Source organism: Neoarius graeffei, chromosome 18, assembly GCF_027579695.1.
Source record: "Neoarius graeffei isolate fNeoGra1 chromosome 18, fNeoGra1.pri, whole genome shotgun sequence".
Classification (NCBI taxonomy): domain Eukaryota; kingdom Metazoa; phylum Chordata; class Actinopteri; order Siluriformes; family Ariidae; genus Neoarius; species Neoarius graeffei.
This window is the reverse complement of record NC_083586.1, coordinates 48,832,253-48,849,337: the sequence shown is the minus strand read 5'-3', so window position 1 is coordinate 48,849,337 and position 17,085 is coordinate 48,832,253. Positions and strand designations below refer to the sequence as shown.

Here is a 17,085-nt window from a genome sequence, read left to right as displayed (position 1 = left end):
TTGTTCCATCAATGATGGCAAGCCGTCCTGGCCCAGATGCAACAAAACAGGCCCAAACCATGATACTACCACCACCATGTTTCACAGATGGGATAAGGTTCTTATGCTGGAATGCAGTGTTTTCCTTTCTCCAAACATGAGGCTTCTCATTTCAACCAAAATGTTCTATTTTGGTCTCATCCTTCACAAAACATTTTTCCAATAGCTGTCTGGCTTGTCCACGTGATCTTTAGCAAACTGCAGATGAGCAGCAATGTTCTTTTTGGAGAGCAGTGGCTTTCTCCTCGCAACCCTGCCATGCACACCATTGTTGTTCAGTGTTCTCCTGATGGTGGACTCATGAACATCAATATTAACCAATGTGAGAGAGGCCTTCAGTTGCTTAGAAGTTACCCTGGGGTCCTTTGTGGCCTCGCCGACTATTACACGCCTTGCTCTTGGAGTGATCTTTGTTGGTTGACCACTCCTGGGGAGGGTAACAATGGTCTTAAATTTCCTGCATTTGTACACAATCTGTCTGACTGTGGATGGGTGGAGTCCAAACTCTTTAGAGATTGTTTTGTAACCTTTTCCAGCCTGATGAGCATCAACAATGCCGTTTCGGAGGTCCTCAGAAATCTCCTTTGTTCGTACTATTATACACTTCCACAAACATGTGTTGTGAAGATCAGACTTTGATAGATCCCTGTTCTTTAAATAAAACAGGGTGCCCACTCACACCTGATTGTCATCCCATTGACTGAAAACACCTGACTCTAATTTCACCTTCAAATTAACTGCTAATCCTAGAGGTTCACATACTTTTGCCACTCACAGATATGTAATATTGGAGTATTTTCCTCAATAAATAAATGACCAAGTATAATATTTTTGTCTCATTTGTTTAACTGGGTTCTCTTTATCTACTTTTAGGACTTGTGTGAAAATCTGATGATGTTTTAGGTCATATTTATGCAGAAATATAGAAAATTCTAAAGGGTTCACAAACTTTCAAGCACCGCTGTAGTTGAATATTAATTCTAATAAGTCTTCAATCAAAAACAATCACAGCAACCTTTGGCAAAAAAAAAAAAATCTCATTAATATTACCAAAAAAGAGCGACTTTCAGGAAGGCCTGCAAGTGCCAGGAAATGCACTCGAATGCATCTCCGTGCATGTAGAACCCGTGAGCTTTCGGGGGCTGAACCCCTGGCCGTTATGACTGGTGCCACTACACTGATGTTTTGGTCCAGTTAGAACCCTGGTAAACATATGACGTCATTTGTTTAATCAATAAAAACATGTTAATGTTAGAGAATTGCTGTGGTATAAGAGGAATTAAAGACATCAGGGTTTTTTTTAAAGAATTTAAAGCTAGACGGCCTTTTGATTTCATAAAATCAGTGAAATTTAGTTCCCTCTGAAATGTAGTCATTGTGATATACGGTATGTTTATTTCTGTAATATCTCACAAAATATCAGGCCATTCCGTGGCTGGGAAGTTATTTAATTTGAGGGGATTCCTGAGCAAATAATGTGCATGAAATCGCTCGCTTCGCGCAGTCAAGCACACAGAGGAAGTCTGTGTGTGTGTGCATGCGCAGGTTTACCTTTGACCGTACACTGACAGTTAGCTGCTAAACGAACAGCTGATCACACCGAGGTGAACAGCATTCACATCGAAGCGTCCACTCACAGTTTTAAGACAGAAAATCTAACGTCTTTTCTTCTCGCTTTCCGTTACTGTAGCCGGTCTTCCACGTTTCTTTTGCACACTCACGTCCTCCATTTTGCTCTTCTGTTTCGAATTTCTATCCCACAATGCTTTGTGCAAAACGGGAAAAGCCCATCACGTGATATATGACGTAGTTTTTTTTTTTTAAATGAGTCACGTCGAAGCAGACAGAAATGGCAGAGAATTTAGAGGCACATGCCCCTAAATTCATTAATTGCTATTAAAAACAAAAAAGATAATAAAATTGGAGGGATATGATTCAGGTTTGGTAGCTTTCGGTCCACTAAACAAAAATAGCTGGGTGTCGGGAAAATTCTTTTTATGACCTGCACTTGAAAAATCTGAAAGGCAGTCTAGCTTTAATAATTTTCAACAGGTGCTTTGAGCTAAAAAAAAAAAAAAAAAGGGCAGGTTTACGGAAACTAGAGGTGTGAAACCTGTGTGGATAGTGTGTGTGTGTATGTGAGTATAACCACCTCATCTCTCCCCACGGTCCTGTATCAGGCAGCATGGCGTTACTACTCCACCGACGATAGCCGTGCGTACCTCGAGGCTACATGGCATCACTATGAGTCCAATATCCCTGTGCTCAGGCATGTATGGATGCCTGCTGAGACCAAAAACCCTTAACAATGCTCTTTACTAATCAATATTCGTATGTTTTTGTTTGTTTGTTTGTTTGTTTGTTTGTTTGTTTGTTTGTCCTTTCCCTTCCTCCATCCTTTCTTGGCTTTTCTCTCTTTTTTTTTTCTTTTGCTTCCTTATCCTTCCCCCTCTTCCTTTTGTGTGTGTGTATGTGTGTTTTTGGCATGCAGTGTGTTTGGCGTAGTTATGCGGCTGATGAGAACTCGGTTTCCATTGCTACCTGGAAGCCACATTTAAAGGCGTTGCATACCTGCAGTCCGACAAAGTAGGTATAAACCTCTGGCAGTCGCTCTTCCTCCTGAATGTTTCATCTTTCACGTCCCTTTATTCCTCGTTATTTTATTTTACTTTCATCTGTGAATAAGAGCTCTGAATATGCGATATTCTCTTGTAGGGTTTTTTTCCTCTCTTTTGACTTCTCGTTTTGTCTGTCTGCCCTTTTCATTCTACACCCACCAGCACACACCCCCACACCCCCTTCCACCACACACACACACACACACACACACACACACACACACACACACACACACACACACACACTCGCCTACACTGTATTCCAGGACATTATCTTTGATTTAAGTCTTGTCTCATGGAAATTGCTTTAAATGCATCTTTAAGACTGGTATTATCCAGCCTCTGGGGTTCTGCAGAAAGCTCTTGGAACAGAAGGAAATCAGGTCCCACATTACAGCCAGTGCAACACGCAGAAGTTCCTCCTAAACACTCAAAATTGTAATTATTAAGGGTTTATTTTTTAAAGTTATCATATGCGATATCCAAAGCGGGGGTTAAAGCACAGTACGGATGGCTCCGTGTGTGTCAGGACTGAAATATTGATCTGTATCTGTACCAAATGAGGATGGGTTCACCGAAATGAGGATGGGTTCCCCTTTGAGTCTGGTTCCTCTCAAGGTTTCTCCTCATGTCGTCTGAGGGAGTTTTTCCTTGCCACCGTCGCCACAGGCTTGCTCATTGGGGATAGATTAGGGATAAAATTAGCTCATGTTTAAAGTCACTAAAATTCTGTAAAGCTGCTTTGCGACAATGTTTATTGTTAAAAGCGCTATACAAATAAACTTGACTTTTTGGGAATCAATTCTCACATACTATATTGACAACCGTACACAGTTTTCATTAAAGGAGCGTTTAGTGATTTTTAAAATCATGACATAAAAAAAAATTATTATTATACCAACACAAAGGCTGTACAATATAACAAAGACTGTAGTGCATAAACAGTGAATACAAGATATGTGTAACTGAACCAAGGGAAGAGGCACATGTTTAAAGTGCAAATTGAATCCTTAAGTGATTTATACAGTATCAGTGATTTTGTAGTATATACGCCGTACCAGTTAAAAGTTTATACACCCCTACTCATTCATAGTTGTTTTTTTTTTTATCCCCCGCTGGCCGAAAGGCCCGAAGAGAGATTATGTCGTGGCGATGTCCGTCCGGCCAGCCGTCCTGGGAAGGGTGCACACCTTCTGAAATCAGCTCCTCTCACAGTTTATGGAGGAATTTCACAATACTTGACAAGAGGCATTGTTGTATGTCGTTAATACACAGATTGTAATTTTGTTAAATTGGGTCACATTTTACCAGAATTACAGCCCTTGATTAACAAAATTATACTTTGCCAATTTCATGAGAGTGTGTTTTCCTTCTGAAATCAACTCCTCTCACAATTTTTAGAGGAATTTCACAAAACTTGGCAGAAGGCTTTGTTATATGTCGGTTGTACGCATATTGTTATTTTTTTCAATTCGGTCGCGTTTTACCAGAGTTACAGCCCTTGATTAACAACCTTGTACTTTCACAATTTCATGAAGGTGTGCTCGCCTTCTGACATCAACTCCTCTCAATTTTTGGATGAATTTCTCGAAGCTTGGCAAAAGGCCTCGTTATAGAACAGTAATACGCATATTGTGATTTAATTTCATTTGTGGAAATTTTCCCAGAGTTTTGATCCTTGATTTAAATAACTTGTACTTTGACAATTTCATGAGGGTGTACGTTCTTCTGAAATCAACTCCTCTCACAATTTGTGGAGGAATTTCACCAAACTTGGTAAAAGGCTTTGTTATATGACGGTTATACGCATATTGAAATTTCGTTTAATTTGGGCAAATTTGACCAGAGTTATGCCCTTGATTATTAATAAACTCGTACTTTGGCAGTTTCATCAAGGTGTGGTTGCTTTCTGAAATCAACTTCCCTCACAATTTTTATCCCCCGCTGGCCAAAAGGCCCGAAGGGGGATTATGTCGTGGCGATTTCCATCCATCCATCCATCCGTCCCAGGAAGGGTGCTCACCTTCTGAAATCAACTCCTTTCACATTTTGTGGAGGAATTTCACGAAACTTGACAGGATTCTTTGTTATATGTCGGTAATACGCATATTGCAGTTTTGTTCAATTCAGTCACGTTTTACCAGAGTTATGGCATAGTTGCCAGCGAGGGATATTGTGCTCTCAGAACACTCTTGGATTTTTTTTGTTTGTTTGTTTTTTGTATTACCATTTTCTATACAGCAGAATAATACTGAAAACACCAAAACTCTGAAACAACATATGGAACATACACTTTGGCGTGCGCACCAGAAGGACTCTCGGGCGCGCTCCGGACTGCGCGCGTGCTGAGCGGGCTCTCGCACGCACACCATTAACAAGGCACACCTGCACATGATTAAGGTGCACCCACGTGCTTATATAAAGACACTTAAAATGCACACTCGGTGTGAAGTATTGCGTTAAGATTGTACACATTACCGAGCCTTATTTTCCTGTGTTTATTTCCCGGTTTCCTGTTTGCGCTTTCAGCCTTTCCTTTGATGCTCTGTGCCTCACCCGACCATTCGCTTGTTTTCACATTTCTGATTCCTCCTCGCTGTTTTGGATTATTTGCCTGTGTCTCTTTTCTTAATAAAACTGTCTCTGCAGTTACATCCGTCTCCAACCCATCCCTGACAACGTGGAACTATGTGACGTACCAAAAGTGTGAAAAAAATTAATAGAGCAGCGGCTAGAATTATCGACAGTCCATCATTATCGACACTTTTTCAGATTTTCCAACAAAAAAAAACAATTTTACAAAGGTGAGTTTCAGTTACAACAGTTATTATTGGTTAATCAATCAAACAGAAGGCCCGCCTCACCCTTTGACCTTGTTATCTGATGACACGGCTCGTTACCTGAGATGGGATTTTTTTAGCACGATCAGCAATTTGAGGAAAACCCGGACGTTATCATCATCGCAGGTAAGCATGGTGGAAAGATCATGGACATGTTTTTACTCATCAAATTCACCGTTCATGATCTCCTCGTCAAAATCTACTTTATTTCTTACGCTTTAATTTGACAGGCGCCATTTTGTATCTAAACACGCGTTTGAGAAGTCACGTGAGGTGTCGATAATAGTGATCACTTTCACCGGTGTCCACCATTATCGACACCCTGTGGAATTAAGTGACATTTACAACTGTTATGGATCGATCTTTGTGTAACATTGTTGAAGTCGGTGAAGTACTTTTAAAAAAAATAAATGCTGCGATTTATAATAATTTTTTCCTGATTCTTAACAGAATGGAATGTTTATAGAGTATTTGGAATCCCATTGCAATAAATAGAATTAGACTAGAATTAAATTCCTGGCGTATAAAAATTACATGCTTGAAATATTCAGATTTTTCTATTCCATTCGGAAAATATTTTTTTTGCAGTTTGTTGTAAATCTCTGCCACATATTACAGTATCAGCAGACATTTTATATTTTGGTTTGAGGAATGAGATGCAACCTTTGACCTGGATTGTCATGTGGTTACAATCTCAACAGCCTGTTGACATTTATAGAGTGCTCCGAGATGATGCTAAAAATAGTAACACTGAGGTCTGCGCGGCCATCTTGGAAGTCACTCGCTCCAGAGCGCTCATAGAGTACACACCATAGAGTACACATTCACTGATTCGTTTCTGCATTAGAGGGCTTAGAACAGGGGTCACCAAACTTTTTTCTCTGGGGGCCACATTGTCGTTCCTGACTGTGATGGGGGGCCGGGGTCGGGTCAGCTATATAACATAGAATTGTATGACCCAGACAAATATGACCACCAGCAGGCCTCATTGTGTCGTAGAGATTACTAGCCTGGCACAGCCATCCCCACTACTACAGTATATCCACACTACTATATCCACACTACTATATCCACACTTGATTCCTGGCACATATTTGTTTATCTTTACTAGTGGTTTGCAAAAGTAGTAATCGAGTCTTCACACTTTGTTTTAATTTGAAATACCACAGATATTCCATTTATTTATTTATTTTCTAATAAAAATAACATCAAAACTGTCAAGGTAAGAAATATCTGCCTAGTTGAGGTGATTGACACTGGCAAAGGTGAGTGATAAATTATAAATTGTAGGTAGGCCTGCTGATATTATTAATAATATAAATAATAATTGTGTGCAGCACTTAATAAAAGGTCAAATAAATAGGCCTATAAAATAAATACATTAAAAAAAACAGTGAAATTATAATATGAGCAATAGATCACAGCAGTTGTGCTGTGTCCTGCACGTCATTGCTCTCATCCATGGCCAAAGCAAAAAACTCGAATTCTGACGCTTTCTCATTCAGCTGGTCATACACGTTGTCCCCCAAATCTTCGGTTCGCCTGGTCATAGTAGGTGCGGAGAGACTCACCGCGTTGAGCGCATCCTTCTTGTCAGGACACACCTCCTCGGCCACAGCAAGCATGCATACTTTAACAAAGTCCCCATCAGTAAACGGCTTTCCATGGGTAGCTAGTAGGTGAGCTACCTTATAGCTAGCTCGGACAGCAGCCTGGTTGATCTGGGTTTGGCGAAGGAATACATTCTGGCTACGTTCACACTGCAGGCTGAAGTGACTCAAATCCGATCTTTTCGCCCATATGTGACCTGTATCCGATCTTTTATTGACAATATGAACGACACAGATCCGATTTTTTCAAATCCGACCCAGGCCGTTTGGATATGTGGTCCTAATTCTGATTCCTATCCGATCTTTTCATATGCGACTTCAGTCTGAACCGCCAGGTCACATTCATCCGACTTACACGTCATCAACAAGCCACAAACGTTACTATTCTGCGCTGAAGTAGGCGGCGGGTCTCTCAAAAAAAGTTACAACAACATGGCGCATAATCACGGGCGCAGATAGAGGGTGGGACTCGTCCCACCCAGATTTAAATTCACCTCGCTTGGTCCCCCCCACTTATAGGGAGGAAAAAACGTCTATGCTGTCTTTCTTTGCATAAGGCAAACCTCATGGAAAAATCAAAAGACTAATTACCATTCGGTTTATTGAGGTGCACAGCAGTACATACATAGTTGCAACAACTCACATAAAACAAAGACTGATATTCGGTTGGTTGAGCTGCGCAGACTGCACAGGTTGCGAGCTCAAGCTTGGTTGCTATGGTAACCCACAACAAGTTTGACAGGCATATCGGGGTTGGTTTGCTGGCAGCTTTGTCCCCCCCAGTTTTTTGTCCCCCCCAGTTCAAAAAACGTATCTGTGCCCCTCCGCATGACATCAATGCGAGGGACGCTTCGGGCTGTGAAGGTTCTGAATCTTCTCAATGGAAGTTCGCAGAGGTTAGGGAGCTGATTTCCATTTGGGGGGATACAGCTATTCAAGCTAGATTGGATGGGTCATACCGCAACCGGGCGGTTTTACTTCCGTAAACACTGGCCATGCTCACTGCGTGTGACGTCGTCGTATCCTGCAATGCACATGCGGAACACTTTTAGGTCGCTTTTCGTTCATACTGAGGATCACATACAAGTCGCATATATTTGTTAATGTGAACGACCTCACAAAAAAATCGGATTTCACAAAAAAATCGGAATTGAGCATTAAGCCTTGCAGTGTGAACGTAGCGTCTGTCGTGCAGCCAGTCCGCATTTCATCCTCCGAATCCTGTCTTCTCTTGTTTGCCCTCGCAAACTAGCATACTCTTTGTGGCGGGTTTCGTAGTGACGACGCAGATTATATTCTTTGAAAACCAACACACTTTCTTTACATACAAGACAAACTGCATGGTCCTTACACTGAACGAAAAAATAATCGGTGGTCCACTGTTCTTTAAAAACTCTGCACACTCTGTCAGCTTTTCGCTTACCGCTAGCCATTTTGCTGTCCTGAACACTGACAGTTCTCTGCGCGTGCGCTGCCTCTCACTGCTTGATCGCAAGCATATGACGAAAATTCGGAAAATATGAATAGTTCATTTTATAACTAAATATCAATTTTAATTGATAAAATCAACAAAATACAAGATGCAGACATGTTATTATTTGCCAAAAAGCAATTTTAAAAAAATAGGCCATGACCACTTTTGGGGATTGCCTCATAGGGCCGGTTCAAGTGGTGGGGGGCAGAGGGGCTGGGGGGCCGGTCAAAGGGGGGTGGCGGGCCGGAGTCGGCCCGCGGGCCGTAGTTTGATGACCCCTGGCTTAGAAGCTTGGATTTTTTAAGAATTTAGACATCTGAAGTGATGGAGCACTACTGTGATAGTTTAGATAAGCAGGCACGGGAGCGTTATGCTGAGAAGGTACGTTTCATTGGGAATGTAGATCCATACACTGTTAGTGAGAAGGAATGGAAAGCTGACCCCAGCTTGTTGCCGCATGTGACATACATCGATCTTGTGAACTATCTAGTGTTTCACCCAAGTCCATTTTGTGAACTAAAGGATTTCCAGAACTACAAGAGTATGGAAGCATACGATAGATTTGTGTCCGGTTGGGTCCGTGATGTGTCAGTGTTATAACTATTATAATTATTATCAATTATTTTAGTCAGTGAATAAAATGTAGGCCTAGTATGTAACTTGTACTAACAGCATGTGTACATAAACATTACTAGGCCTAGATCTTAAATGCCATTTGATGCAACAATGCACTGCAGTAGACATAAGCTACCTAATGTGACAAATATATCCATTAATCATTGCTGAAAGTACATAGAAAAGATAATAGTTTGTATCACATTTATTTTAGTAACTATGAAATTCAAGACAATATTAACCTACCTGTCACAAAGTGATCAAAACAAATCCGGATACAGTCTAGTCCTAAATTTGATCGGTTAATGGCAGCCAGCCACTGTCGTCTCCTCCGCTCGCTTTTCTCCTGTGCTGCAATTCCCTGGTTAGTCACGACTTTAGGGAGTCTGTGGAAGCTTTTGCCACCCTTTTCCCCCCGGCTACTACAGCCAACAATGACACACGTATTCAGCATTGTCGCCCCTTTTTGCTTCGCTGAACAACAACAATGCACTGACACAGCGAGCTTTGACTTCCAATATGGCCACCGCTGGGGTCGCGCTGACCTCGAAGCACTCTAGTGATAAACTACGAAACTAGAAATGAATACAAACAACAACGAATGATTAACAAAATGTGATCTATGAAAATACTTCGAAAGTGGAACAAAAAGATTTTATGATGCAGGTTAAACACGATCAGTTCATTTGTTTACAAACGTTAGAATTACTTCCTCATTTACGTAAACACCGACATCGATATATTTATAGAAAAGATATTTTGTACTAAATATGTCTATGTTAAACAAATTTAAAATAAAAACTGTTTTGTTAATACCACATACTGATTATTATTATTTATTTATTTATTTTTTTATAAATAATCATCTGGATGTCGATAATTGTGGAACGGTGTCGATAACTGTGGACCAGGGGCGATTTCTCAGAGACAACAAGGGAAGCCGAGCTTCCCCTAAAATTCTCTCCCCAAACTGCGGCGTCTACGACGTTGAATTCTCATTAAAACAATAACTTGCATAACATAATATATGCCCAAGATTGTATTTATGTTCATAACTATCCTGTAACTTATTTGAGTGATGTTTGACGAACTTGCAGTTCGCTACGAGAATCACCTTTGCTGCCAGGCTGTAACCTTTCTTATTTCAATGGGCTCTATGGACTGGCAGCAGTGTTGCCAGATTGGGCGGTTTTAAGTGCATTTTGGTGGGTTTTGAACATATTTTGGGATGGAAAACGTCAGCAGTATCTGGCAACACTGACTGGCAGCCGGGTATCCGTTGCAGTCTATGAGACGGCTCTGAACAGCCAATTTCGGCTAGTTGTTATTGGTTAAAATCAACAAAATCGTCACTTCCAGGGAAGCCGGGCTTCTCTGGGACTAAACGAGACAGTGGGAGGGACAAGAAGCCGGGCTGATAAAGGATTATTGGAGGTAGTGTTTGAAAGACATGAGGAGGGCGGTACTTCGGCGAGGAACACAGAAGTATGATCAGTCAGTCCCTAGCGGATGTCGAGAAAGTGTAGTCGTGTGCCAAAGTGCTGTCCGAATTTCTTTTCATATAAACGGTTCTTCTCATTGATGTCTCTGTACATTACTCTGTAAATAAATGTAAATATTACTCGTTGTGCTCCGTTAACTTTCATCCATTCTATCAGTTTGATGATTCGTGAATTCACTCGTTTATTTCATTTGTAGTTCAATCTGGTTGTAGGCTAGCTTGAGCCTTATTGGGATCTGCAGTGCTAGCTGCTAACAGAAATTGGTGAAGTCTCTGGAAAGCACAACCAGCTGGTATGACAGGGTCACAGACCATTTTCTGGAAAAGGAGCGGAGGGCAGAATTTGTGTATAAATAGTGTTCATGTTCATGAATCTGAAGTATATACACACTTCAGTAATGTTAAGAGAATGGTGGGCTGTGTGTTATAGGTTATACCTGGGTATAATATTCAAGGTTCTGTGTGTTGCATAGCCTACCTGGTTATGAATTTCCAGACTGTGTTGCAGAAGATGTTCAAGGATGTGTTGCACAGCTGGGTGTTGTGTTAAAGAGTCTGTGTTGCATATCAGGGTATGATGTTCAAGGCTCTTCGTTGAATAGCCAGTGATTTTTGGATGTTTGATATTTTTGATTAAGGATATGAGGCACTAGCCTGGCAAGCCAGACTATAACATGAAATGTACAAGCAAAAATACTTTCTGCCACTAGGTAGGGTTGTCTAGTTCACTATGCTAATGGGGCACACCTTTCTATGCTTTGATATCCGGCCTACAGGTTTTACGATGAATGCGTAAAATGGGCTTCCCCTGTTTTAAAAACCAGCAGCCGCCACTGCTGTGGACAAATGTGTCGATAATTGTGGAATGGTGTCACATGATCTGACACATTAAGTAATCTGGAATCGACTCTTCTCCCCCCCCCCCCCCCCCCAGTGGAAGTTTGAATCATTATTCATGCACAATTCACGTATTCAAGATTCGAGATTCTTTTCTACTTTTGCAGCGGCCAAAAGATCATTCAGGTGTCGATAATTGTAGCCATCGCTCTATTTTAGATTCTTCAAAATAGCCACTTCCTCTCTCCCCTTCCCTTTCCCTCTCCTCTTCATCTTCAACACAGCCTTTGTGTTGGTATTTAAAAAAAAGAAAAAAAATGTTTAATCGTGATGCTCTACTTACATGCCAAAAAACAAATAATGTGGATCACCAAGTTCATTCATTTTTCATTTTCAATGTTTTTTAAAATAAAATGTTGGGGTTTTTTTTCTTCGTAAATATTGACTCAATTGTAATTGTTTCTACTCATTTCACAGTAAAAAAAAATGTAAAATATTCCGGTGTTAATTTGGGTGTGCAGGTATTAATATGACTAAAGGTATGCTGTATAAAACCAGGCTGTTGTCTGGTTAATTCTGTTACCGTATAAAAATGAGATCAGCGTACAATGAATAAAATATATTTTAGGTGAGTTGAGTATTCTTAAACTGCAGCACCCTTTTTTTTTTTTTGAGCCACTATGTTGTCCTCCTCTCCCCTCCCTCTCTTGCCTCTCTTGCTGTTTTTAGAAAGCATGTAGTGGTTTGGAAGAAACACTACACTGTAGTTTTAAAGGAATGATAGTTTGTTCGCTGTAGTATCTCTGAGATTTTAGGACATATTTGAGCCTGGAAATACTAAGGCAGGTAATTCACGACACCAGCTTGAGCGTGCACAGAAATACAGAAACACACTGATTAATTATTTTACACACCAAAGACAGTCGGTATAAATCACGCTTGGCACACTTTGGCTTGTGCTTTGTATCTTTGCTTGCAGTCGCTTGGCATCATTGACTGCATGCATGTGTGCCATAATGACCAGTTGCCTTTCCTTGAACTCTAATACACTGCCATGTTCTCAGTTAATCCAGTTGTTCATTCTTCAACTGCTTGATTTCAGTGTCATATCAGTACAAAGCACAACTGTGGCATGGTGTTTAATCCTGTCTTATCCTTCCTTCCCATATTATCCTTCAACTGCTACTAAAGGAAGGATCAAGCGGAGACCTCGACGAAGTAAGTATCCAGTTTTTCTTGAAATTTAATCCATATGTGCTTGATTATATAAAAGAAAAAGAGTCTTGTCCATCTTAAAGGTGCAGTTTGTATTTTCAGAGCCCTCTGCTGCTTGTAAGGTGAATTGCAGTTACAGTGACCAGCCTCGCCTTCAGCCAAACTGATCCCAATCCCAACCCTTCTTTTGATACGATAGCTGCCACATGGGTGCTTTTGAAAGATAAAAGGCAGCTATTTTTTAGCCAGAACTCATTTCTGGGCCAGAAAAATGTAAACAGAAGCTTGAAATGAAGAGACTAACCATATCTGTTTTGCAGAAACATTGCGTGAAAATGTGTGATCGGTGCAGGTGTAGAGAGACTCGGAAACTTTGCATACGGCACCTTTAAGTTGTTCTGTTACATAAAGCGAAGCCTGAATTGATGAAACTAATTAGAGCAGTTCCACAGAAATATTATGAAATATTGAAAATGTATAGGTGTAGAGAGACTGGGAAACTTTGCATACGGCACCTTTAAGTTGTTCTGTTACATAAAGCAAAGCCTGAACTGATGAAAGTGATTAGAGCTGTTCCACAGAAATATTGTGAAATATTGAGAATGTATGATTGGTGCAGGTGTAGAGAGTCTCGGAAACTTTACATACGGCACCTTTAAGTTGTTCTGTTACATAAAGTGAAGCCTGAATTGATGAAGGTGATTAGAGCTGTTCCACAGAAATATTGTGAAATATTGAAAATGTATGATTAGTGCAGGTGTAGAGAGACTGGGAAACTTTACATACGGCACCTTTAAGTTGTTCTGTTACATAAAGCAAAGCCTGAACTGATGAAAGTGATTAGAGCTGTTCCACAGAAATACTGTGAAATATTGAAAATGTATAGGTGTAGAGAGACTGAGAAACTTTGCATACGGCACCTTTAAATTGTTCTGTTACATAAAGTGAAGGCTGAATTGATGAAAGTGATTAGAGCTGTTCCACAGAAATATTGTGAAATATTGAAAATGTATGATTGGTGCAGGTGTAGAGAGTCTCGGAAACTTTACATACGGCACCTTTAAGTTGTTCTGTTACATAAAGCGAAGCCTAAATTGATGAAACTGTTCCACAGAAATATTGTGGATGACAGTTTTTCTCTGAATATCTTTGAAAATATGTAATTATTACAAGCATAGAAAGACTGTTAAACATTTGCAAACTGCACCTTTAAGTTGTTCAATGAACCGGTCAGTGATTTTGTAATAAAACGCAGTTCTAGAGCCATCTACTGATTATTTCCATCTCTAATTATGTTGCCGAGCTGCAGGCATGTTGTAAAGCGAAGTGTGCATGATGGATAACTAATTGCAAGCTTTTAGTGTTTGTGTTTCTCACATATCTGTGAGATGTGGTGGATCAGGGACATTATTTTGAATTAAAGACAGAAAATATGGGACTGAGGATGACACTGGTGCTACTAAACTACAGTTATTAGGCTAATGGATTCTGCTGTCAAACAGTTTAAATTGACATCCTACAGCCAGCTGCATGATTTTATGTCATAATTAGCACATGATTTTCGAAGAACCGGAGCGAGAATAATGGCCTTTGGCCAAATGAAAAGGGAAAAAAAATGATAACCAAAATCACATCCAAGTCAAATAACATAATTTATCCAGAATAGGAAATGATCACAGGTGGTTCGGAGGTGTGAATAAACCTGAGCACTTATTTATCCCCGTCTGTTCTTTATGGGAAGAGCCATATCAAAGATGCAAATGAGGTGCAGGGATGAGGGTCCTTCATCAGGGTAATGTAGTTTCTGGAGCATTTATTGCTCCTAATGAGTCTCAAGTTGCTTGCGTGCTGACTCACTGGCCATCAGAAACGTATGTTGTGGTCGTGGAATTAGCATAGATTTACTGAAGAGCACCTGGGTTACAAATCGAAATCAGTCACCTACTGAGCTGAGAGAAAGCAATTAAACTAACATGACGTTATGCCTGTATCTCTCTCTCGATCCTAGTAAGGGTCTTAGCGATAAGCGCGGACTTCGCAGGAAACTGAATTCACAGAGGTATACGTGCCATGCATCGTGTTCTGTTAACTCTTGGAATGCTCGACTGACTCTTAAGTGCATGGACGACTGGGAAAAATCTGGATTTTGATTTTGTTCTTTAGATGCAATCAGAAAGGAAGCGATATAAGTCTGCTGTGTGCTTATCTCCACTGTCCAGTCGTATTATTTGCAGTGGTGGCTCGGCCATAGCGGCAGGTGGGATAGAGCTGAACCGTATACTGTATATCAGCCGTTTAACAAATGATAATCTTCATAAAGTCCATACATTTAAATTTCAGAATGTGTTCAATGATTTTAAAACTATTCTTTCTGACAGATATTAGCCGAAGCCTCATGTAGCTCTGTAGAGTTTGTATTGCATCAAAACTACAAGTTGTAGTACAAGGAAGTACAACAAGCGCTAACAGAGGCCCACTGGGGCAAGGATCACGCTGCCCCATGTTCACTCTGTGAATGTTTTGTTTATGAGTGGGGGAAGAGCAACAGACAAAACAGTTAAAAGCAGACTGCCTTTCAGATTTTTCAAGTTTAGATCATAAAAATTATTTTTTCCCGACACCCAATTATTTTTGTTTAGTGGACCGAAAGCTACTGAATTGGAATCTCAGACTTCCAATTTTATTCTTTTTTTTTTTTTAAATAGAACAATGAATGAATTTTGAACCACGTGGCCCTAAATTCTCTGCTATTTTTTCCGGCTTCACCATGACCCGGTTCAAGATACTACGTCATTAGATTAGATTAGATAAAACTTTATTGATCCCTGTGGGAGGGTTCCCTCAGGGAAATTAATGGTGGGCTTTCCCCGTTCGCGCAAGGCATTGTGGGATACAAATTTGAAACAGGAGAGAAAAATGGATGATGCATATGAAACGTGAAAGACCGACTACAGCAAAGGAAAGCGAGAAGAAAAGACGTCATGTTGCGAAGGAAAGGAAACGCGGGACCAAACTAATAAATATCGGCGGTCAGCGAGCACCTCGGTGTGATCAGCTGTTCGTTTAGCGACAGAATGATGAAACTGTCAGTGCACGGTCAAAGGTAAATCTGTAGATGGCAGTAATGTGACACCGTGGATGCCAGCTGCCGTAAAACCCAAAAGAAGAAGGAGAAGAAGGTAAACAAATTAAATAACTTCCCAGCCACAGAATGGCCCGATATATATTAGATATTACAGAAATAAGCATATATCACAATGACCAAATTTCAGAGGGAACTAAATTTCACTGATTTTTATGAAATCAAAAGGCCGTCTACTTTTAATGTTAATTTGAATGTTTGTCTCGCACTTTATGGTTAATAGCGATGAGAAACACACCTGCTTTAAAAACAGCTGAATTTTCTTATAAAAATCAATTTGAACGCAAATTATCAAAATGAGCAGTGCTGCCTTTTTAGTCTATAAGGGCTGTTTCACAATCAGGGTCTATTTTTTGGGTCCACAATAGTCCAAAAATCAAACTTCAGCTTTTTGTGTTTCTCTGCTGCCAATAATGACGTTTTGAGATGGAAATGAACTGCACAGAATTTCAGAGTTGAGGTCATACACTAGCCCAGGAGTAATAGGGTTATACCCGGAACAAATTAGTAACAAGCTGAAAATTTCAGGATATGTTCAGAATACCTTTAGGAATAACATACTAAAAGTGCCCGGAAATCCCCCTTGTGCTCTCTGAGAAATTCAACATGGCATCCAAAATGGCCGCCAAATGGAGATCTGCCCATATCTCAGGCCCAAAACAAAATATTAATGCAATTAAAAGGTCAGAATATATGTTTTGTAGGGTAGGAGAGTAAATTCCAACATGTCTGTATTAATTACATTGTGTATTAACATTATATAATAACAATGTACACATTATTATAACAGTATGTATAGTGTGGATCCATTGGTTACTCGTTCACTCCGTATCATCCTATTCTGTTCACAAAACAACAAACACAATTACTAGGGGTTGGAGCACTTATTTTCATTAATATTAATTAAAGTAAATTGGTGGTGTAAAATGAAAAATGGCATGTTAAAAGGTCATGCTGAGTTCAGTCATTTTTAAAAGGTCATGCTGAGTTTAGTCATTTTTTGTCCGAACACACTGGCATTGCTAGTAGTAAAGACTGGCGCTAGAAACTCAAAGATTAATTTTTTTCCACCCTTAAACAAGCTTGAATAAATTCCCTACTTCATTGATGGTACAACAAAGGTCCAAGCATTACAACTGAGGCACTGAGAAGTGTTTAAGTCTACTCATTGTTTATAAGCAAGAGCTTTTATTG

General features: G+C 40.1%; 1 protein-coding gene across 1 annotated transcript in view; it reads left to right on the top strand.

Annotated features, from left to right (window-relative positions):
• The window catches only part of kcnq5b (potassium voltage-gated channel, KQT-like subfamily, member 5b), a 287,955-nt gene that overhangs the window by 237,701 nt on the left and 33,169 nt on the right, over positions 1–17,085 (top strand). Inside the window, exons 8-9 of the mRNA XM_060898962.1 lie at positions 2,531–2,625; positions 12,726–12,752. Coding sequence (XP_060754945.1) covers positions 2,531–2,625; positions 12,726–12,752 — 122 coding nt within the window. The remainder of the gene's footprint in view (positions 1–2,530; positions 2,626–12,725; positions 12,753–17,085) is intronic.